Source organism: Camellia sinensis, chromosome 10 (genome assembly GCF_055761805.1).
Source record: "Camellia sinensis isolate YWXY chromosome 10, ASM5576180v1, whole genome shotgun sequence".
Lineage (NCBI taxonomy): Eukaryota > Viridiplantae > Streptophyta > Magnoliopsida > Ericales > Theaceae > Camellia > Camellia sinensis.
The window spans coordinates 170,568,199-170,592,738 of record NC_138970.1 but is presented as its reverse complement, the minus strand read 5'-3'; the positions used below and the strand labels follow the sequence as shown (position 1 = coordinate 170,592,738).

Here is a 24,540-nt window from a genome sequence, read left to right as displayed (position 1 = left end):
TTCCAAGGAAATTGGGAAACACATTTGCCTTTGGTTGAGTTTGCATACAACAACAATTATTACTCGAGCATTGACATGGTACCCTACGAGGCTTTGTACGGCCGGAAATGTCGGTCACTGATCTGTCAGGTTGAAGTTGGAGATAGACCATTATTGGGGCTTGAACTTGTGCAAGAGACCATTGGGAAAGTAAACTTAATTCGGCAATGGTTAAAAACTGCTCAAAGCCGACAGAAAAGCTATGCGGATATGCATAGACGGGAGAGAGAATACGAAGTGGGCAACCAAGTCTTTATTAAGGTTACACCAATGAAGGGACATACTTTCTTCGGGGTCAAGGGCAAGTTAGCACCTCGATACATCGGACCCTATGAGATTATTGAGAAACTGAGTCTAGTAGCGTACTGAATAGCCCTACCTCCAGATATAGAACACATGCATAACATTTTTCATATTGGTATGTTAAGAGAATCTCTCCTAGACCCTTAGCAAATTGTTGAACCTACTCAAGTACCTATAAATGATGATTATACGTATGCGGAACAACCTCTCTAGATTGTCAGTTGTCGAATCAAAAAGTTGAGAAATAAAGAAATTCCGTTAGTAAAGGTGGACTGGCATGCAACCTGGGAAAGAGAAGAGGATATGGAAGCAAAGTACCCTGAAATGTTTCCGTTAGACCTTGTACTCTTTGCTGAAGAAGGTACTTAAGTTTGGAGGACCAAACACCCTAACCTGCCTTTCTCCTTAGCTGTTGTTTTTACGATTACTTTTATGCTTAATCTGGATCATGCATTTGTTCGAGCCTTATATGTATATTTATAAGCCTTGTGTCTGTTAACAGATATGTTCCTTTGTAAAAAGACCTGTCTGATTCGTTAAATCGCTAGAGTTATAGAATTAGTTAATGAACTAAGTGAGTGGGGTATTGCACCTTAAATTAAGATGGGTGATAGTGAATTTAATCAATAATTTAAACTAAAGTGACTCTTATGTAATTAATCTAAGTTGATGACTAGGGATGTTTTATATATAAATATCTTGAACTCAATAAGAGGAAGGATATGAGAGCTAGAGTTTGAGAGGAGGGTAGAGGAGACGAGGAAAGAAGGAGAAAGGAAGAGAGCTTGAAAACAACCTCACTAGATCAACTCATCAAGGTAAGGACTCTCCCTAATTTCTTGCATGAAGATGAAATTCTAGTGGAACCCATAAGGTTGAGGGTGAGAGTGAGGAGTTGGGTAGTATAAGTCATGTTGTAATCCTAACAAGAGGAACTCTTCAACTTCCTTGTCCTCATACCATCACTTAAGCTCATCTACATGATTTTGCATGGTTTTCCCTAAATTTCCATGGTTTGTAGAAGCATAGAATTAACATAAGCATAAATCTTTGTTTCTTTTATTTATGATGGTGTTAATGAAGTTGAGGAATTCAAGCTAAATTTAATCCATAATTTGAGTTTGAATCTTGTTTATACATTATGTTCATTAATTTGTGGCCTTCATTTGGTTGGTTTTGGGTTTGATTCTTGGGGATTTAGAGTACCAAAAAACAGGGCAAAATTCGGTTATGGTACACCCAGAACCGCACGTGCGGCAAGGAAGCCCGCACGTGTGGGAGTGCATTGGCCTGCACGTGCGGATCACAGAGGAGGACTGGGGAGCTTTTTGTCTAAAAAGCACGTAGGGATGCATGGGCAGAGAGAGTCCTGCACGTGCGGCCAGGGAGCTCAGCACGTGCGGCTGTTGGGGTGCCCCGGGTTCACTTTTCTGGGTCGTTTACTCCATTCTCGAGTCTTCGTTAGCGTGTTTTACGCTCATATATGATGTCCGATTGCATTACATGAACGCTTAACAAGTGTGCTTTACATTTTAACCCATGCATCCTTAGGTTATGGAACTAATTCATTGAGTGTTCGATACATTAAATGGACAATGCTTATATCTATTTGTGTAGGTCAAACGCCTCATTCCAGTCGTCGACAACACGAAACGGACTGTGAGTAACACTGCTGCGAATATATATATGATTTAAATTACCTTTCCTCTACTTCAATTTATATGTTAGTCTGATATGTCTTTTATGTGAATGAATGATTATCCTATCTCAATTTCCATTAGTACTACGACAACTTTGGCACCTCTTCATGCGATTACAGTTCAGCTAGTTCCATTTCATGGGACTCCTGTTTAATGTAGCAATAGCTACCATAGCTGTTCTTCGGTCTTTATGACCGTCTGTTCAGTCTTCTTGACTGCCTGTCCGGTCCCCGTGACTGTCTGCTCGGTCTTTTGGACCGCTTGAATTTATTGTTTTTGATTGTACTACGCGAAATGTTATGCTTCTTAAGTATTATACGAAACTGCTCAGCCAGCATGTCATTTTATGTTATAATTATCATTTATAATCTTGTTACTCAGTTGTTATTCACTGGGCCTAGCTCACATTTTGGTATACCATGTATGTGATCCAGCTCAGGAAAAGGCGTAGTGGCGTCGGTCTTGCTCCGGTTTTGTCAAGTTGTCCACTGTGCCTCACGGCGAGGTTTCCATCTTTCTAGGTGTTGTTGTGGCCAGTGTTCTCCCTTTTGAACTTCGTTCTTGTGTTTCGGTCGATTGACATTAGTATAGAAGTTGTTGTTAATGGGAGCAACATTTCCATTTTGTGGTTGCCTTTGTGAACAAACTCGTAACAGCATGTTGTACTTCTGTATATATATACAAGTGTGAATATTTATATAGCATTGTCTTTGTTTCGTGCAAATTCACAGCTCATTAAACGTTTCGTTTTCTCACATAATAGCTTCCGCTAGCCCCGTTTATTTGCTCTACTCAGTTAGGCCTTCAGTAGTCACGGACTACTGGCCGGTTACGGTCGAAAACCAATAGGGGCGAGTTTGGATCGTGACACTCACCTTTTATATGTTCGCTTGAGCAAGGAAAGCCATGCTCGAGCGTGGACCCTGTTTTTAGCAAGTTTTGAAAAATGTTTCCAAGTACATTTTTGCATCCTCATTCCATCCTAAGCGTTCTTAGGCCATGATTAAGGAACCATAATGAGGTTAATGAAGAAGAAACACACCAAAACAAGAGGGAACTGAGTTATAATTTCCGGGTGTGTAATTCAGTATCCGTTCGTTTTGTAACTATGTAGGTCATGCGCCACAAGGAAGTTGAATTGTCTACTTGCAGTATCTGTTATCTATGAGTAATAACTTAGTAAAGCTATGTTCAAGTTAAATTATTTTCGGTATATGAAATAAGATCTATTGAATGAAATGCCATGTTTTATACTATGAATGATCGTCCATCAATAACAAGCATTTATGACATTATGCCATGTTTCAAGTATGTTACAAGTGACATTATGCTATGATGCAAGTATGATACAAGTTCCCGGTACCGGAGGTTCCTTATGGAACTGACAAGCTATCTGTACCCGGTTGGAGGTTCCAAGGACGAACTGACAAATTTACAAGTTCCCAGTCCAGAGGTTTCTTCATGGAACTGACAAGTTATTCTTACCCGGTTAGAGGTTCTTCTATAGAACTGACAAGTACGATTTAAGATTCTCTGTATGTGTTCTATCAGTGCTAGTGGATGCACTATGTATGATTAAGTATGAATCTCTGATTTTTGTATACATGTTCAGAATGTGAATATGAATGTGAACTTTGGTTTCAAACATAGCTATGGGACATCATTCATTTACCCCTTTACTCTGTTATTATTCATTGGGCCTCCGCTCACTAGTTATTTATTATTGTAGACACCCCATTTTTGACCGACCTTAAGACTCAGACTTCATCGATTGAGCGCTCGGTGATGACGCATGTTGTGCTCGTTCTGAGGTTACAGAGTCTCGGCTGAGAGCCTTGCTTTCGGACCTCGGGACTCTTTTCTGCTTTGCCTAGATTTGCGAACCAGGTTCTGTTTTCTCTTCCCGAAAGGAGGGAGAGGTCCCGTAGACCATCTCTCAGTGGCCGTAGGCTACTTTTCGTGGTCGTAGACCTGTTCCCGTTTGGAGACCAGTTTTCAATTTTCGATTTTCGGAGCCGTCGGCCGTGCGCTTCGGTTTGGGACCGCTTAACTTTCTCCGTTTGGCATGGTTTTTGGAGAGCTTGAACCTTTTGAACCTTCGTTTTAGCTTCTTGAAGAAGCTTGAACCTTTAGAACCTTCATTTAAGCTTCTTGAGGAAGCTTGAACCTTTTGAACCCTTATTTTAGCTTCTCCAAGAAGCTTGAACCCTCTTGTTTCTCTATAAGAGAGGGCCTCCCTCTCCTTTAGAGAGGTTGAAAAAAAATTTGTCTAAGGAAAAGCACATATATCTCTCTATATCTCTACATTCTAGGCTTAGAAAGGGTATTTGTTCTTGGCCTTTAACACCACACCTCATAGCCACACACCTCCACCATTGATCTAAGGTTCTTGGAGGGTCTTGAGAGGTCTCAAAGAGTTGGTTTTTGGTCCAAGAAGCTGCTGGTTTTGTTGAAGCTACAAGGGTAACACACTATTCCCTCTTTTAAGCTTTATTTTGCTCCATCTTTTAGCCATACTTGCAAGCATATTTGAGATTTGGTGTAAACTAAAAAAAGTCTTATTTTGAGGCTTTTAACATGTTTGTTTAAGATCATTTTTCCGTTGGGGGTCATCTACCCCCTTGCATGCTTCATTTTACCTTGTTTTGAGCCATGCCTTAGAGCATGTGTATTGGCCTTTGTTTGGCCTTTTAGCCACTGAAATCCAGTGAATTTTTAGTGGCTAGCATGCTGTTTTGAGTGCCAAAATTAGAGAGGGGTGACCCTCTCTCTCCTTATTTTGTTTTCTAGCATTCTTGGCCTTACAAAGGAGCCCTTATTTGCATGCTTCCAAGCCATGTTTCAAGAATTTTTTGATGAGTTTTAGGACCTACATAGGCTCTGTCTAGAGCTTGTTTTTCCATATTAGATGTCCATCTTGCATGTGTAGAGTAACCCTCTTCATAGCATATCAAAGGAGCATCTCATTCTTGCATGCATTAACCATGTTTCAGTGGGTTTTTGGGCTTTATTTGGCATGTCATACCTTTAAATTTTGCTGGTTTAGTGGCCTCTTGATTGCCTCACATGTTTGTAGTGCAAATCCTCTTTACTAGCTTACATTGCATGCTATTTTGGCCTTTGATTCTAGCATTTTTTGGCCATGTCTTAAATTGATTTTGTGCATGTTTTGGACTACCTTAGCTCTGTTTTTGGGCCTTATGGTCGAATGATGTTTGCTATGTATGGTTGTAATTCAATACCCTTGCCTAGCTTTGAGTTTTGAAGCCTATTGCATGTGTATTTTGAGGTGTTTCCGTGTTTTGGCATTATTGTGAATCATATTTCAGAGCTTATATGTATGCCATATTCTCATGTTTTCCACTCTTTAAATGTGTTTGAGAGTTATGCATGAATACCTCATTTTTGGACTATTGCATGAGCTTCATTTCCATGCTTTGCGAGCCATCATTTTAGTCCATATTTGCTACTGTTTTGGCCTACATAGGGATTGTTTGGGGCTGATTTGGCCATTTGAGTATTGCTTTGCATGCTTATAGTGTAATCCACTTCACTAGTTTCGATATTTGGGCCATCTAGCATGCATTGTATGAGGTGTTTGCATGATTCGGGACCATCTTGCATGTCCTTTTAGAGCTGAAAAATATGTGATTGTATGCCATATTTCATGCTTACCATGCTTTGGTAGAGTTGCACTTTGTGCCTTAGGTTTGGTTCTTTGCATTTGTGCATGTTTGCATGTGTGTTGTTGCTTTATTTTCATCATGTATGACCACTGATTTTAGTGTGGCTGAGGCCCATTCATTTTAGTTTAAGTCCATCTTGCATTATGTATGCCATATCCATGTTGTCGCACGCTATGTCTTCGTGTATGTCCATCTTCGTATGTGCATTGCATATGACATATAATTCATGTGCATTGAGTATGCCATTCTTAGTTCATAGCATTGTGTATGCTAGTTGCATATTTGCATATCATCCCTCGCATGCTAGCATGATTAGGTTACATTGCGTTTAGGGTTGCATGCTAGTCGTATTGTGTATGCCATGTATATCACATTGTGTTTGGAATAGGGTTTAGTCCAAACACGGGAAACGAGGGACGTTTCGTACTCCAAGTGACGAAATGTGCCTCGATTCTCGGTCGCCGACACTCCGGATTATCCATGATGGAGTTTAGGCCTTGTTGTGTTTATATGTGCATTTATTTTACATCGAGTCGTGTAATCCGACTCCTCGGCCATCATACATCGAGATGCGTGATTGGTGGTACGAGGATTGAGGACTACACTCCCTGGAGCTTGTGCAATGATGGGGAGAGTGGTCATGCACACATATGTTGAAAATACTTTGCCATGCCCCTTTCTCGCTCTCTGTTGCAGCAAACCGGAAACCAGCAGCAAAAACTGGTCAGCAGCCTTCTGGAGCTTTGTACAGTATTCTGGGACCAGTTGCAAACAGAGGCAAATTGGGGCATCGCAATGGATTTCCCGACAAGGCGACTTGAGCATGCATGCATCCCTATCATTCGGAACAGAGCTGAGGCAGTCTATTTTGTTTAATTTGCATGCTAGTTTCCTTACTTACTTAGTTAATTCATTAATTAATTAATGTTGTGTAATAATTATTTTAATTAGCTTAGATTAGCTAGTTTATTCTATACTATTCATTCGGACCCTTCAAGGAGGGCAATGTTGTAATAAGTGTGCGTGTGTGTGTGATGCATGCCTTCCAACCCCACGTCTTTCTCCCTTTTATTTATCAGCTTATAATGGTTAGTTTAGGGCACGTTTCAATTAGCATACTTATGCTTGCATGTATGCATCCATTTATCTGTCTTGCATGCACCGGGCTCGGAGCATCAAACTAACTGCATTGCATTTCAATTCCGAGTTGAATACATGTATCAGTTGTTGCATTTCATATGCCATTTTAGAATAGCCGAGCCTATCTTAGTTGCATTTTTGCATGTGTTGCATTAGGCATTTCAGCATAGTTAGGATTTATGCATGATTTCTAATTAGCTTCTTTCTTTGGCTTGGAGTACTTGGTAAGTATTTATGCTTTAGCATCCTTGCATGCGTGTGAGTGACTGCCATGATAGCATGTTTACCATGAGGCTATTTGCTTATGTGATATAACTGCCTGAATGCCTGTGGGTGAAGGTTGGGTTATTTGAATTGGAACAATTCACCAATTGAGAGTTTTAAGCCCACTTGAGAGTGGCAAAATTATGTTTTCTTAAGCCCACTTGAGGGTGACAAATCCACGTCTTAGCCTACTTGCGAGTAGTACCATCAAACCATCTTTCAAATAAACAAACATGAAATGTTTTGTTCCAACTCAAATGATCCAGCCTATACTTGTATGTTGTGTGCATCACATAGTAATTCTAGGCTAATAACCGGAATAGGAGCACATAATGTTTTCAAAACTCGATATCATGGTTAGTAGAGGCCGATCTTTGATCGGGCGAGCAGAGGTGCTCACGAAGTGACATTTTCCAATCGTACCCAAGTTCCCGAGCCGAGGCAACTTTGGTGATGACGGACACGTGACCTTAGGCACGAGTCAGGGTTTTCTAAATTCTCCAAAAATAAAATATTTAGATGGCAACTCTGTATCTAGCAAAGCAGTCCATGTTTGACACTTCTTTCTAAAAATCAGTTTTTTAAAACGATTTGCCGGATTTGGACTCTTTGATGATTCATCGGTCTTGTATTGCACTCTGCGAGATTAGATATAGGACTGTGACATTGAGTCCAAACTGTAGTAAGCCCCAATGAACAAAACGAGATTTTTCCTGGGACGTTCGGGGACGTCTACAATTATGTATGGAGGTGAGCAGGCTCGTGATTAGGCTTAAAATGACGCCTGAAGCATTTTTGTGTTTGTCAGCCACCTTTTGCGCCTCACGAGGAGGTTCCAGATCAAGTCATGTTTTATGGCTGTGTTAATATGAATGTATAAGACTGTTCCTTTTGCTCTATGAACAAGTTTTCCCTTTATGTGTACATGAAGTGACGTGTAAATATTGTAAAATCTGATGTCACTCAGATGCTTTTAAAAGTTTAAGATTTCCAGTCCCATGTATGTCTGCATAGCTCGATAGACTATGTGTATTTCTTTATGTAATTACTTTCGCGGCCCCTAATTACAAGTCTAATTGTTAAGAGGCCTTCGGTAATCCAAAGATTATTGACCGGTTACGATACTAAACCTATAAGGACAGGTTTGGGTCGTGACAAGGTCAGTCGAATGCAAACTGAAGCCTACAAAGACCAACAACATTTTCCTTTTGGTTCTAGGCCTTGGCTGATCTTTATTTATTGGTGCTATTGATCAATGTATGATGAAGCTTTGTACATACTACTTACCCCAAAAAAAAAAAAAAAAAAAAAAAAAGAAGAAAAAAAAGAAGAGCTTTGTATATTATCTTAAACCATTAACTTAATTTACTTACATTCTAGTGATTCGAGAGTTTTCCATTGAAGAATTGACTTTTTAAATATTTTTTTAATTCATTATGAAAAGATGTAAACAATTTTTTTAAAAAAATTCACTGTTTATATTATATATATATATATATATATATATATATATATATATTTTTACTATTTTATTCTATTACCAAACATAACCAAAAACACCTCAATTATTTGGTCAAAATTCATGACAGTGTGCTCTTTTGGAAAGCTGGTAAAAGGCCAGCTTCCAGCTTTTTATTAATTTTGAATCATATTACCTCTTACATAACTTTTTCATAAAAGATAAAATAAGTGAAAAAAAGTCAAAAAAATTAATTTTTTTACTAACTTTCCCAAACACCTTAGTATATGTATATGTATTCATATCTCCAACATGGCACACTACAATCTAGCCAAATCATATATCCAAAGTTTAAGATTGGCGAAATACCACATCAGTGCCATTTTAAAAAAATTATAACAAATTAATAATAACTTTTATAAATATTAATTTTTAATTTCTTTCATAAATTTATAATTTTTTTTCTTCAAAGTATCACTAATATTTTTTTTACCTTAAGGCCACATTTATTGGGCAGATTAAGTTAGATGAGATTGTTAGCGCTCTTTACTAATCATTCCCTCACTAACTTAAGTAAAAATATGTTTATTTTGATGATAATGTGAGAAATAATTAATAATGGAGTTGTTAAATTATTTTTATATAAAATAAATAAAAACTTATTTCAATATTAAAAAAAAATCTAAAAAAATATTAAAATAAATAGATGCACATGGTATAAAAAATTTAAAAAAAAAAAAAATCTGGTCTAATCTATTCCTTATGTTTTTAATCTCACCCTCAACTCAATCAAGTTTATTTCCTATTAAAACGGATCACTAGTCAATCCGACCACTCATTTCAACACTAATCACGCAGTCGTTAGGACCACAATCATAATGATCCAATCCGACTATGAAGCCGGTAGAGAAACGTGACATAAGATTCACGTGTTGATCTTGTGAGGTGCCACGATCCATGATGCATCTTTTCCACTTATTTTTAATTTTCACGTGTCATCTGGTGGAGTTGCTTGGGGGTAGGGGTGAGCAGCGGATATACCGATCCGTCAAAATCGACCGAACCGAACCGATCCGCCGCATTTTGGACGGATGCGTGATGATGAGCGGACGGTTGCGGATTGATTTTCTCCAATCCGCCAATTTGGCGGACGGATGGCGGATTTGAGATTTTTTGGCCGCAACCTAACCGCCAAACCGCCAAATCGCGAGCACCTGTAGTAATTTATAAGACTTTGTATTTTCAATTTGTTTAAATATTATGTTTGTGTTTTCAATTGAAAAAGAGTTTAAATATTCTGTTGAAAAAAAGTTTTCAACTTGAATATATTTTTGAATTGAAAAAAATAAACATATTATTCATCTATATTTTTTAGTTTTTAAATCTAACTCTAAAAATAATAAATAAAAAATATGATATATGCTGGTTGGTTTTTGTTTTAAAAAACATATGTAGATGTAACAATATAGAGACATTCAATCTTTACTACTGTTCTGTTTATGGTTTTGGTGGTTTGAATTGTTATTATATTTTAAGAATCACAGATTGTAATACTTTATAGGGATGAATCATACTGTAATTGTAATATGTGCATGAAGCATACAGTGATCGTGGTATTCTAAAGTTTCAAACTTTCTTTCTTTGGATAAGGCATACAGTGATTGTAATACTTTTTTAAGTCATTGACTGTAATACTTTTTTTTTTCTTTTTTTTTTTAAGGAAGTGCACAAGTTGAATTATGTTGAAAATTTATAAAATTTTAAACCGCCAAACCGATTCGCATCCATCCGCCAAACCGCCAATCCGCTCAATCCACATCCGCCGGATTGGCGGACGGATGCGGATTGATTTTCTTCAATCCGCCAATCTGGCGGACGGATGGCGGATTGGAGGTTTCGTGGCCGCAACCGACCCGCGCCCACCCCTACTTGGGGGTGGAGTTATGATTAATGACGTAAATAAAATTAAATCAAATCATATTAAGTTTTAAGTTTCATTAAATAAGGTCAATTATATGAATCTTCTTTTTTTTTCACATGGCTCTATCAAAAATCCTATGACACCATCAATGACATATTTTTTTTTTCATTTTAATGTTTAATAAAAAATTATTAAGTGCATTCACCAATTGCCAAGCGTTTTAACAGTTCTATGAATCTAAACCCAAAAAAAAGAAAAAAAAAAATTAGAATTAAAAATTAAAGGCTCAGAGTTGACGGTATGTCCCACATATACAACTTTAATTTTATAAGGAGTATTTTAGGAAGATGGTTAAAAGTTATTTTTTGATATTTTTTGTGAGAGAGGGAAGTGAATTAAAAGCTGAGAAGTAATTTTTAACCCACTTCTCAAAACTATTTGGTCAGTTCATCTAAATTATTTGTAGAGAAATGCATGGTAGCTCAAAAGTTGAGCAGCTTGAATCTCTCGAATGTCAAAACGACGTCGTTTTGACATTATTTTTTTTCTTCTTCTTCTTTTTCCTTCTTTCTTGAATTGGTTTGAGTGAAAGAGATAGGCGAGGGAGAACAGAGAGGTGAGAGAAAGAGAGGAGGAGGAAGAGAGAGGCGAGAGAGAAGGAGGAAGAGAGAAGAAACCGGCGCTTGATCTTTGAGAGGCTGAAGCTTGATCCACCATGGATGGAGAGGCCGAAGCTTAATCCGCCATGGACGGAGACCCAACCCACCGCCATGGATGGAGAGGGCAAAGCTTGATCTTCGGCTATGGGTCTTCGGTTCGACTGTGATTGTTTTGATTGTGTTTTTTTGTGATTTTTTGGGTTATTTTGCAAATTGTGATGATTTTGTTTTTTTGTTTTGATTTTGATTTTGATTTTGATTTTGCAAACTGTGTTGATTTTGTGTGTGCTGGTTTTGGTTGTGGATCTTCGACTGAACCATTATTTTTTGGATCTCTTCTTCTTCTTCCTTGGGTTTGATTAGCAGAAGAGAAAATTTTGTTGATTAGCAGAAGTGAATCAACAAACCCAGAAGGAACAAACCCTTATTATGCTATGCTACACTTCTATAGATTAGCAGAAGTGAACGAACAAACCCAGAAGGAAAAAGAGAGGGAAAGAAGAAGAGAAAAAATGAAGGAGAAGAACAAAGAATAAAAAAAAATTTCGAGCCATTCGGGCTCTCCATTTTTCGAGCTACGTAGCGTGGTCCTAATTTGTAACTTTTTATTGTGAGAGTTTGTACTAAATTTATAATTTATTAGATAGAAATAATTTAAAAAAATTAAAAAATGAGATAAATAGCACTTTTAATTTTTGTTATTGAATTATTAAATTATAATTTACAATAAAGCCTATTTTGGCAACTCAAAGTTTTAGCCAAAAAATCAATACAAAAAGGTGGTGTTTGGTTTAATTTTGAAATCGCGATTCCAATTAAAAAAATTTTAAATTATTTTTAAAACTCATAACCAAACACACAAATTTTATTTTAAATGTATAATTTTATTTTTTATTTTAAATATATAATTTGATTGCAATAAAAAAAATTTAAAACTGTTTTTAAATTTTATTTTTTTTAATTTTAAATGTATAATTTTTAATTTTAAAATTTATTTTTTTAAATATTTTGGCCTTGTTTGGTTTGTATTTGATAAACATGTTTTGAGATAAAAAGTACAAAAATTTGTTTGGTTTGATTTTTTTTCAAAAGATGTTTTGAAAAATTATTTTGAGAGAGAGTTTTGGAAAAAGTGATTGATTTGATGTGTATGAGAGAGAGATTTGTTTGGAAAATTTGTAAACCAAACAAGTTTTGGAAAAAAATTTAAAAAAAAATTGTTTGGTTTGATTACTTTTAAAAACTTATTTGTAGAGAATTTTTCTCAAATTTTTTTAAGAAACACAAACCAAACAAGGCCTTTATTTTTTAATATTTTAAATTCAAAACATAATTTCACACTCAAATCGTAACCAAACATATAACTAAAAACTCAATTCAAAAACTATTTTCAAAATTCATAACCAAACACATAACTCAAAACTTAATTTAAAACTCATAACTAAACTCTTTTCAAAATTTTCATAAAAAAATTTTCAAAAAAATATTTTTTATTTTGTCTCTAAACTTATTTTTATTTTATATTTTTTTGAAAAAATATTTTGTTTATTTTTATTTTTTCAAAAAATATTTTTTATTTTTTTATTTTTTCAAAAAATATTTTTTATTTTTTTATTTATTCAAAAAATAATTTTTGTTATTTTTTTAAGTATTGGCCAAATAATTTGTTATGATTTAGATATATATAGTGATCCAAATTTTTTTAAATTTTAAAAAATATATAAATTATTAAAAAATTAATGTTTATAAATTAAAATAAAATATTTAAAGTAAAAATTAAAAATATTTAAAATAAAAATCTTATATTTAAAATAAAAAATAAATATTTTTAAATATTTGAAAAAATATTTTAAATATTTTAAAAAAATATAGCACATAAGTGTATGAAATACAGTGCGCATTAAAATAAATAAATAAATATTTAAAACAATATATTTGCACTAAAAAAATAAAATTAAGAAATTTTTTAAAGATTTAAAAAAAATAAATCCAAAAAATTTCAAAATGCAACTCAAAACTTAAAATAAAACTCAAAACTCTTTTCAAAACTCATAACCAAACAAATTTTATTTTTTCAAAACTCAACCCAAAACTTCTCAAAACACAACTCCATACTCAAATCATGATTTTGAGAAATATTTTTTGAATTTTTTTAAAAAAATACAATTTTGAAAAGAGTTTAGTTTGAGTTTTGAATTGAATTTTGAGTTATGTATTTGGTTATGAGTTTTGAAAATAAATTTTGAATTGAATTTTGAAACAATTTTTCTTTCTTTTGTTTACACATTTTTATTTTTATTTTTATTTTTTTTGTAAAAAATTAAAAAATTATTAAAAAAGTCAATTCTCAAAATAACTCTAAGTTGAACCAAACAACACCAACATATATTTAACATTTGGACAATTTTCCTGACCATAAACTTTTTCTTTACTGTTTTCTCATGCAGTAATACTATAAATTCTGATTTAATTATCAAAAAATTATTTAGAATTATCATTTTGTGATTCAAATTTATATATAAATATTATATTATACAAATCCAATCTCAAACCAGAATAAATTTGGAATAATTAAAGTGGGTTTATAAAATTGTTCTTCCTCAAGAGTGCGGGCTCGGCTTTGGACAAGCTGAGCAAGCAATCGCTTTGGGCCTCAAAATATTTGTTATAAAAAAGGCCTCTAAAAAATTCTGTCATTATATTTGTTCATAAAAAGGGCCTTTTAAAAATAAATCAAAAAGCTAATTGATGTTAAGAACTTTTTAAAGCTAATAGATAATTGTTTCTCAAATGCATGAATTATGTATAAAATACTATTGACAACAGTTGTTAAAATTGCTTCTGCAAAAGAAACTTTTCAAAATTGAAATGATTAAGTCTTATGTGAAGTTAACTTATGTAATGAGAAAAATTAAATGGATTTGACTGGCAAATTGGTAAAACAAGTTTGATTAGTAATTTTATAAGTGAAAATTATCATGTTTAAGTGATATATTGTTATAGTTTGTTCATTTTTTATTTAGGATGTTAGCTTGGATTACTTTGATCCTTAATTTTAGGCTATATTTGAATAAGAGTAATTTTGGAAGGGAATGAGAATGTGAGCCTTCGTTTGGGATGTGGGTTGACTTTTTGTCTTTTTAGTTATTTTAGCATAGAGCTAAAAAGCCTCATTTGAGATAGGTATTTTGAATTTTTTAACTTTTGTGAGAGAAAAAAATGAAATAATTATGACTTGAAAGTGATATTTTATCTTAGGGAAAATTATTGATAAATCCCATTTAGAAGTGTTTTAATCCAAGAAGTACATGAAGGAATTTTTTAACCCATTTAGTCCCATGTATGTATAGTTTTATTCCATAAAGTCTTTTTTTTTATTTACACTATTTTCTTGGACACTTATGCCCTTATATTTAATTTTGATACCCTTCTAAATATTTTTTGAACGGTTAGCAATTTTATGATGTGAACATTCATATTTTAAAATTCACATTGGTAGGAATGTAAAATTGGACCGTGGGCGGCCCGAAACCCGTCTGCGAGCTGGGGCGGGCCCGGCCCGTTGACAATGTGAATATTCACATTGACATGTTAACATTCACATTAATAGGAGTGTAAAATTGGTCCGCGTCCCGTGGCGGCGTGAAACCCGCCCGCGGCCCATGGGCAGCTCGGGGTAGGCCCGGTTCAAGGCGTTGACAAAGTGAATATTCACGTTGACATATTAACATTTACATTGATAAGAGTATAAAATTGGTCCGCGGCCCATGGGCGGCCAAAAGCCCGCCCGCGACCAGGGGCGGGCCCGGCTCGGCCCGTTGACAATGTGAATATTCACATTGATAAGAGTATAAAATTGGCCAGCGTCCCGTGGGCGGCCAAAAGCCCGCTCGTCGCCCAAGGCGGGCCTGGCCCAGCCCGTCGACAATGTGAATATTCACATTGACATGCTAACATTCACATTGATAGGAGTGTAAAATTAGCCCGCGTCCCGTGGCTGCCCGAAACCAGCCCAAGGCCCGTGGGCGGCCCGGGGCGGGCCCGGCCCGTTGACAATGTGAATATTCACATTGACATGTTAATATTCACATTGATAAGAGTGTAAAATTGGCCCGCAGCCCGTGGGCGGCCCGAAACCCGACCGCAGCCCGAGGCGGGCTTGGCCCGACTCGTGACAATGTGAATATTCACATTGACATATTAACATTAACATTGATAGGAGTGTAAAATTTGTCCGCTGCCTGAAGCTCGCCCGCGGCCCGGGGTAGGCTTGGCCCAGTCCGTTAACAATGTTAATATTCACATTGGCATGTTAACATGCACATTGATAGGAATGTAGAATTGGCCCGTCGCCCGTGGGCTGCTCAAAGCCTGCCCACGGCCCGGGGTAGGCTCGTTTGGGTCCGGGCCCGAGCATGTCCGAGACCCTAGGCTAGGGCCTAGGCCATCACTTTGAAGCCCGGCCCGACCCATCGGCCCGCTTAAGGCCTATTCAAGGCTCGGTCCGAGGCCCAGCCCGCCTGAGGCACAATGTCTTTTTTTGTGGAAAATAATAAAATTTTGGTAGAAAAAATTAAAAAGAATTAAAAAAAATGGCCAGGCCTGCCCAAGCCCCGCCTAAGCTCGAGCCTAGGCCTAGGCCCACCAGCCTGACCCGAGGCTGTCGTCTTCGGGCCGCGGACCAATTTTACACTCCTATTAATGTGAATGTTAATATGTCAATGTGAATATTCACATTGTCACGAGCCGGGCCGGGCCCGCCCCGGGCAGCAGGCAGGCTTCGGGCCGCGGGCCAATTTTACACTTCTATCAATGTGAATGTTAATATGTCAATGTGAATATTCACATTGTCACGGGCCGGGCCGGGCTCGCCCTGGGCCGCCCATGGGACGCGAGTCAATTTTACACTCTTATCAATATGAATGTTAACATGTCAATGTGAATATTCACATTATCAATGGGCCGGGCCCGCCTCGGTAACGGGCGGGCTTCGGGCCGCCCACAGGCCGCGGGCCAATTTTACAGTCCTATCAATGTGAATGTTAATATGTCAATGTGAATATTCACATTGTCACGGGCCGGACCGGGCTTACCCCGGGCCGCCCACAGGCTGCGGGTTAATTTTAGACCCCTATCAATGTGAATGTTAGCATGTCAATGTGAATATTCACATTGTACATGGGCCGGGCCCCTACACATTGACGATATGAACATTCACATTGACGGTGTGAACATTCACATTAGGGGCATTTTGGTAATTATGTCACCCATAGGACTTATTGAAACATAAGAAAATAATATAAACTAAATAGAACATGAGTAGATGAAAAGGGTATTTTGGTTTTCTCATCTCAAATAGGACCTAATGGAATAGTAAAAAAGAATATGGATTGGATGAAACATAAGTAATTAAACATGGATTTATGGAAAAAGCTCCCTTTATCTTATTAATTTTTTAGCCTATTTTGTCATTTTGTGGCTATTTTAGCCCAGGCTTTTTATACCAAACGAAGCCTGTGAATTCGGATCTCTATAATTTCAGTATCTGAGAAGTCACATTTCTTATAAAAGCATCTCATGACAATCACAAACACATTCATAATAATAGATTTATCCACGCAACTAATAATTTGAGTTTTATACACATTTATATGAAAGTGCAAAATTTTTAAATAAAATTTAAATTATTAACTAGTCCAATTTTGACAAAAAATATTCAAAATCGGTTCATATTAAAAACTTATTTTGAAACATTTTTTTTTTGTTTTTAAATATATATGTTAAAAGTTTGTTTCGGGCGCTAGAAAAATCAGAGCCGGCTCTACAAAGTGAATATATATATATATATATATATATAAAACAATTTCGTCTATTTTCTTTAATTTTATTATTATTATTATTATAATAATAAAAACAAAAAAAACAAAACTGCTTGCTCTACTCTCTCTGAACCCAGTGCTCTTTGGCCTTCAGATCAGCGTAAAAAACATATTTCTTATTCATTGGGAATATTGAATTCAGATTTATTGTTTTGATTTGTGATGTAAACGCAGGACTTGGGATGCTAGCTCTCCTTCCTATTTCATCTTTTCATTCCCTCTTTTTTTTTTTTTTTGGGGGGGTCTTAATTCAGATATTTTATTTTATTTTATGATTTAAATCGTTTATTTCATAAGTTGTGGGATATAAATTATTTATATAAAAAAAATTAGATTTATTATATAACTATAAACACAAAAATAAATTACGTTTTATTTTACAAAATACTAGTTTTAGTTTACAATCCTATTTGTTATTCATTTTATAAAACAAAATGTGATTTGTTCTTATATTTATCAATTTCCGATAAAATTAATTTTTTTTGTATGAATGACCTTTATTATTGAATTTACAAAGTAGACGGTTCAAATCATTGATGTGAGTTCGAATTTGGGCTCACAAGAGGAATATAGATGAGTATGGAGAGATGTAAGTATGGAGGGGAGCTTATCCCGCTGTGGTGACCATAGTTACATCAAGGTGTTGTGACACTCTGGTGGTAGATTTTTTCGAATCTTTTTTCATGATCTGAATCGTTCATTTTGTAGAGTTCGTCAAGTATATCATTCTCGTAAAAGATCAAGGTAATTGGAAATCCGCAAACTCATGATCCGATTTTGATTGTTTTAAAAAAAATTATCAAAATCATGTTGACTATTTATTTTTTAAAAAACAAATGTGCTTTTGTCATGGAATTGTAGATGTATAATAAATTCGATTTTTTACATGAATGATTTATTTAACAAATTTTACAATATGAACAATTTGAATTATTGAAAGAACTTAGAAAAATCTCCCACAGGCCCTATTGTGACTAGGGGTGCTGTGGCACTCTAGTGAGAGAATTTTTCAAGCATTTTTTAATGATTCGAATGATTTATTTTATGGAGTTCATCAAATATACCATTCTAACAAAGAATTAAGTTAATTGAATGATGTGACTAAGGGGGTGTTTGGCAAAGACTTTTTTTGGTTTTTTGCGCTAAAATTCACAAAATGACAAAATAGGTTAAAATATCAAATGTCATATCAAACTCATAATCATTTTACTTTTTCTCTCACAAAAAATTACATTCAACTACAAAAAAATCTAACTATCTTCCCAAATACAAAAATTTTAACCTACTAAAATAACCTACTAAAATAGCAACTTCCCAAACACCCACTAAGCGACAGTAATATCTCCAATCCCGTAAACGCATTAGTTGAATAATGATGTTTGAAAGATATGATCAAATTGCGTGTGATCGGAATCAAAACCTTAATGATTTGGTGGCAAAACTTTATTATTTTACTTTCCCCTGAACCATGCTGATTTTGTTTATATGATAATTCGTCTCTCTCAATACATCCCAATGAACTATCGTTATTTTGTTTATATGATAATTCGCCGTTCTCTCAATACATCCCAATGAATTATTGTTCTTGTTTTCACAAGATAACTTCATCACATATTATTATTTTAGGCCCAATTTGATTTGGGATTCTTAGCCATTTCCAACCCTTACTTGAAATTCTTCTCAAATTCAGTAGAAGTTTGAATAAAAAGCTTAATTTGATATGAAGCACTGTAATGGAATTTGAGAAAAATTTCTGAGTGTCAAGTCTTGATTGGATGCTAGGAGTTCGAGAATTTGGGTAGCAGCACTTATGTGTCAAGTTTGGATTGAGTAGAAATTCGAGTGAACGAAATGGGTACTCTTGATTTGAATCAAAATTGGAATAAAACTCAATTTGATATAGATTTGAGTAAAGGAGTGGGAGATTTTAGTGGCTTTGTACTCAAATTTAAGTTTTGGGCTAGGGTTGGAGATGCCCTTATCCTTATTAGAACTCTAATTCACTACTGAAAAAAAGTGTAATTTTGTTTTTTTAAAGAAAAGTTTGACCATGTTTTGCATCAATCATACAAACACTACTAAAAAAAACACTTTTTGCGACCGTCACATGCCGTCGCAAATAATAAAAATACAGTCGCAAAAGACTTTTTGGGACGGTCTATGCGACCGCACATGAGGGACGCAAATGTGGGGGTGGCAAATACTTTTTGCGACGGCAAAACAACGGTCGCAAATAATTTGCGACCGCCCAAACTACTTTTTGCGACAGCCATTTTGCCGTCGCAAAAAAATTTAAAAAATTAAAAGCACTTTTAGCGACCATAGTTTCACTGTCGCAAATAATTATTTATTAAAAAAAAAATCATATATGGATTTGCTACAACAAAAAAATCAATTACAACCACCAAACAATTTTTTGGAAATGAAAATAACAAAATTAACAAATTAACTAAATTTATAATATCCATTAACCATCCTTAAATACACTGTACTAAAAAATTCAAGTCTTCAAAAAAAAAAAAAAAAAAAAGAGCAACATAATATTTTTTGCAGATATGCTTACATAGTACATCTACATCCACAACCTTTTTGCACAATGTTCACTGTTCTTGGAAACATAAAAAATGAATATGTGACACATGTCAAAAGACGTTAACTCCAACAAAATTTCCTCAAAGTGGCTGCTTAATTGTTTACCAAAAAAAAAAGTTCCATTAAGAAACAAAAACAATTACATTTCATAAATTAGAAATGAAAACTTAAGACGAGAATGAAAGGAAAGAAAACAGTCACAGCAAGATATGAAAACCCAACAAATCATATAAAGCTACGTCCTCAATTGAACATGCAAAGCACAAGTGACTTCAACTAAACTACAGAAACAGCAAAATGCAAAGAACTATGTTCACACACACCTTGCAGTTATCAAGAACTAATGATTTTAGCATAGGGCATCCACCACCATCACTGAAAACTTCACAGATAGAATTTGTTAGAGATTCACAATCTGCAAGGTCCACTTCTTGCAAACATTGGCATTGAAATCCCAAAGTTGTCAAGCTTTCTTGCTTTTGCAGCACTAATTTCTGCATAAACATAAAACCAACCATACCTTCAGGATTCATACCTCTCTGAAAACAAAGGACAATATGGAGAAAAAGAAAATAATAAACAATTTAATGAAAGACATACTTGTAGTGAATTTGATGTGATGTTAATTCGCAAGAGAGAAGGGCAATTTGACACTGCAATAGATGACAGCATGATACTTCGTAAATTTAAATCAACAAACCTGCAGGCATTATAATAACATGAGTTACTGTCCACAACAGTGTACCAAAAATTTAACTCAGCAGTTCCCCTGCCACAATATGAGGTTAGAGCAGCAAAATATACTTGCGACAATGGACGAGTCTTATATTCTGCAGGCGTGGAAGATCCAACGACACTGCTGCCAATAAGCTGCAATTGTCAAGCTCCAAGACCTACATCGCAACAAAATTTTGATTTCATTTACTATTCACACATTGAATAACGCCTGGGCAATGCTAACTTATGAGACAATTAAGAGGCTTCAAACCTCCAACATGTAACTATGAGATATTGCCGCCATTGAAGCTGAAGTTATGCCCTCACAGCTGTGAAGCTTGAGAACTGTCAACATTGGTAGTCTCACAGACTTCAACAAAAGCAACAAATCGTGTCAACTTAAGGCATATCCAAACATAACCAGCACAGGAATAGTCAAAAGTAAGATCACTGACCTCAAGAGAGATGTTTGGGCAGTATGACGCATTAAGAACATGGAGATTACCACAAGTAAGGGCTATTTCACGTAGCGTTTCATCACTCACACATGAACAATTTGACATATCCAAAGACTCTAAAAGTGGGCATGATGTTGCTGCTGAACGAATTGCAGCATCTGAAAACTTCAAACCTCAAACCTCAAACCTCAAACCTCTTGGTAGATTGATAATCAAAGAGAGTATATTTTTTTCACCATAACAATCATTTGTAGTTGGACATTTAACTTCAAATGTATCTCTAAGTACATATGCCTATTAAAGTTCAACTAGAATAAAAGAAAAGAAAAGAAAAAAAGAAGCTGCTATGGATTCAAAAGGTTCCTCACACTTAATTGCATTATAATTTCAATAATCTAAGTATAGCTATATGTCATTTGAAATTAAATTTGAATAAAAATAGAAATAGTAAACTCATCATGAACTATGGAACCCATGATTTATGAAAATTACAGTTTTGGTTTTTGGGGGATTGAATTGAACAAAGGGGAAGATAAGTTATCATCTCCTGATAGACACATTCATCTTTCTCAGTCAACTGAACAATGACATCAAGCACAAGAACTTTCCCATATGTTGAGGACTGCAAATAAAAGAACCAGTATCAGCAGGAAATTCATAAATAAGACAATAAATGGCAGAAAAACAGAAAGCAAGTCATCACTACAAAGACAATCTATTACTAGGAGATGAAAATGCTGAACCTCAAAAACCAGGATTTCTTGGTACTCTGATTTATCCTTGCACAAAATCTTCTCTGCTTTCATTGAGTGTGCTTCTCCTACAAGTGAAAACTCAAACTGACTTAACCATGGCTGTCGAATAATAAATCCGGAAAAACACTAACAATAAAAAGGGACAATTTTAATTTTTTTTTTCTTCATTTAGAAGGAACACCAGAACACTCCACTCAAGCCCTTTAATATAAGCATAGGTAATTATGAACAATCAAAATTTCAATTACAATTTATCATATTGCAAGCATGCCTTACATTACATCTAATAAAAAAGTACATTCCAGCATGACTCTTTGCCCTCAAGGATATATTGATGAATGAATTATAAGTTTTCTGGCCTCTAATATGTTCCAAAGCTAAAATGATTTATATAGGTGAGATAAAAAAATGCAACAAAAAAAACATATACCTGATAAAAAAATGCAACAAAAAAGATTTTTGAAAAAAAAAAGATTTCGTCATCAATAAAGATTTTCTTTGCTGCTCAAAAAAAAAAAAAAAGATGATTGCCTTGTAACAGTTTGGGTTTGCTCTGCAGCACATGTTGCATACTGCATAGGAAACAAATCCAGATAAAGACCTAACAAAATTATAAAAATAAAATAAAACACATGTATTAATTTCATGAAAATGTTGCACTATAATTTCATGACCCGTCCCAACTTTGTTATCCATGTTCTATATAAAGGGCTTGGCCATAAGCAGGTTATAGAAAGATATACAGTATGTTGAATACAAAACATATAAACTAATGCTCGTCCAGAAAAGGCATAAAACATAAACTCAAGCATCCCTAACTCATCAAATTTGGGGTTTGTAGCAAACTGTAAGCCAGCTATGCTTCACACACAAAACTAATATAAGTTTGAGATGATGAAAATCACTGGTGAAGTCAAGTTGCTCACAATGTATGAGCATAGAAATCAACTAGAAACATTGAATTTGCAGATAGCACATGCACACACACAACAATGATGGGTTGCTAATTTCTGACCTAGAATTGACCATATAATACCTGTAAAGATACTATCTTAGGGAAAACTAGGCCCACATTTGGCAGTGTGAAGAAACTTCATGACACCAAATGGCGTTTCATTACTGAGCCCAACATATTTGATATAATAAAACATCTTCGACTACATTAGGAAAATTAGAAATGATTAAATATAGATCTAATAAAACATCTTCGACTATATTTAATCTCATGATTAAATATAGATGATGGATCTGAAATCTCAGACTAATCTCATTGATGCAGTAGGCCTCCTATATAACTTGACCACAAATAATGCCAAGCTAAAGAGGGCAAAAAATAGTAAAAAAGTGTACCAAATTATAATTAATTTGCATCTGATCAATTATGAGATCTCCCAAAACAAGATGCTTTTACTCAAAGCCAGCAATACTTCCAGGACAGGAAAAGTGAAAATAGATTAGTCAAAATACACTGAGAAGAAAGTGGCAAACCTCAACCAAGGTAGTGCAGATTGAGGAACCCATCCAACAGTAAAGAGAGATCCTGCCAATTAGCTCTGCACGTTCTTTGTTCTAAATATAATCAACAAAGTACCCAAGCTCCATCTTGTGAGTATTCCTCTTTGAAATCAGTGAAGAAAATGAGACTGTATAAGGAGAAAGTTCATTCCATACCTTATAAATGCCTGTCCTACTGAGCCAGACAATTTGATCCAGAAACAAGAAAGTAGACAACAGTGCATTTTTGGACTGAGAAAAAAGCAAAGTGGTAAGAAAATGACAAAAGAGTAAATCATGTGTAAATTAATTAGAAAAACATTCAGTCAGCAAACCATTTTGTACCTTTCCCAGCAAAACAAGGGGAAGGGGTGTTACAGGAGAAGTTGGACTAATGAGCGCGTGCAGATCATTGACAAACTGCATAAATAACAAACCTAAGATAAGCCCAAGAATAAAAGTGCCATACAGATATGAATTCAAATCAGAATTATTTTTTTCCCTACTGATTTTCCCAGAAAATTCTTCATCTAACCTTTTGAGGTCAGCTGTCATTTCACAGCATGAATAACAAAACAGTTACCCTTATACACCAAATAAATGGACATTAAGCAAGAATAAATATAGAAAAAAAAAAATTCTCCACAATTTAAAGGTACTTAACTACGAGACCAGAGAAGATGAGTGAAAAAGACAATTTTATTACCAAAAGATGAAATTAAGCCTGACCTTGAAAAGACGGAACACTTTCCGTGCCAAGCTAGTTGATTTGTCAACATTTTGGGCTGTGCCAGGCTCCCGGTTACTCAAGTATTTTGAACCATATTGTATTGCCCTGCATATCTTGTCCCTGGCTTCGGCTTTGTTCAAATACAGAACCGCAAGGCCAAGCTCTGCTCTAGCTACGTCCAATGTACTCATTTTTTTCTTATCGTATCTGCAAAGTCAAGGTACATTCTTATTTAACTCCAGAAATCCAAAGAAGTAAACAACCAACAGACAAACCATGCAAATTTCACATTGAAACAACTAAGCAGGGAGATGCAAAAAAAAGAGACATCAATGGAATGGCCAAAAACCTAATAGCCTAAATTGAAGGATACATATGCTGAGGCAATGTGTACTTTTCAAGAGATTGATTAAGAAGGCAAATGAGAAAGAGATGATGATGATCATATTATTACCTCTAATGAAAGATTCAGCAGTGTTAGTTAACTCTCATCAAAGACCTCGTGCAAAATGAGTGAGAAAGAAAAATCCACGAAACATCAGTCAACAAACCCTCAGCTATTATTCCATCTTCTATTGATCTATAACACACTCAAAAATCCCCAAATTTGTCAAATTAAAATCAACAGTGACTCAATGCTTAACACAAAAACACACACGCACATATATATATATATATATACACATTTCGAGAGTAGAGATTTGAAGCAAAATTGCAAACCAAAGGAATATGAGATTGTCGGAG

General features: G+C 35.1%; 2 protein-coding genes across 3 annotated transcripts; both read right to left on the bottom strand.

Moving 5' to 3' along the window:
- Nucleotides 1–19,597: 19,597 nt before the first annotated feature.
- On the bottom strand, nt 19,598–21,637 carry LOC145801432 (F-box/LRR-repeat protein 15-like). Of its 2 annotated transcripts, none has more exons than XM_082892827.1 (6): nt 20,815–21,012; nt 20,631–20,729; nt 20,447–20,535; nt 20,243–20,342; nt 19,966–20,136; nt 19,598–19,731 (listed from the first exon to the last, which is right to left on the bottom strand). In XM_082892827.1, exons 1-6 carry the CDS (start codon nt 20,920–20,922, stop codon nt 19,723–19,725), a joined length of 576 nt encoding a protein of 191 aa, XP_082748953.1. In that variant the 5' UTR covers nt 20,923–21,012; the 3' UTR covers nt 19,598–19,722. The 2 variants fall into 2 exon arrangements, with proteins under 2 accessions (XP_082748953.1, XP_082748952.1); XM_082892826.1 differs by lacking the exon at nt 19,598–19,731 and adding an exon at nt 21,561–21,637 and having other exon boundaries at nt 19,765–20,136; nt 20,815–21,439.
- Nucleotides 21,638–22,934: 1,297 nt separating this feature from the next.
- Nucleotides 22,935–24,041, bottom strand: LOC114297061 (peroxisomal membrane protein 11C-like). Its single transcript, XM_082892828.1, has 4 exons — nt 23,796–24,041; nt 23,412–23,486; nt 23,244–23,318; nt 22,935–23,141 (listed from the first exon to the last, which is right to left on the bottom strand). Exons 1-4 carry the CDS (start codon nt 23,985–23,987, stop codon nt 23,031–23,033), a joined length of 453 nt encoding a protein of 150 aa, XP_082748954.1. The 5' UTR covers nt 23,988–24,041; the 3' UTR covers nt 22,935–23,030.
- Between the last annotated feature and the right edge of the window lie 499 nt (nt 24,042–24,540).

Bases quoted from the DNA above. Each gene is read 5' to 3' on its own strand.
- LOC145801432 (XM_082892826.1), bottom strand. From the start codon at position 20,922: ATGTCAAATTGTTCATGTGTGAGTGATGAAACGCTACGTGAAATAGCC. The intron at 20,343-20,446 runs GTATATTTTGCT...TAATGCCTGCAG, and splicing joins AGACTCGTCCATTGTCGCAA to GTTTGTTGATTTAAATTTAC. The intron at 20,137-20,242 runs GTATGTCTTTCA...ATGTTTATGCAG, and splicing joins TCACATCAAATTCACTACAA to AAATTAGTGCTGCAAAAGCA.
- LOC114297061 (XM_082892828.1), bottom strand. From the start codon at position 23,987: ATGAGTACATTGGACGTAGCTAGAGCAGAGCTTGGCCTTGCGGTTCTG. The intron at 23,487-23,795 runs GTCAGGCTTAAT...TTATTTATGCAG, and splicing joins AAGTGTTCCGTCTTTTCAAG to TTTGTCAATGATCTGCACGC. The intron at 23,319-23,411 runs GTACAAAATGGT...CTTTTTTCTCAG, and splicing joins CCCTTGTTTTGCTGGGAAAG to TCCAAAAATGCACTGTTGTC.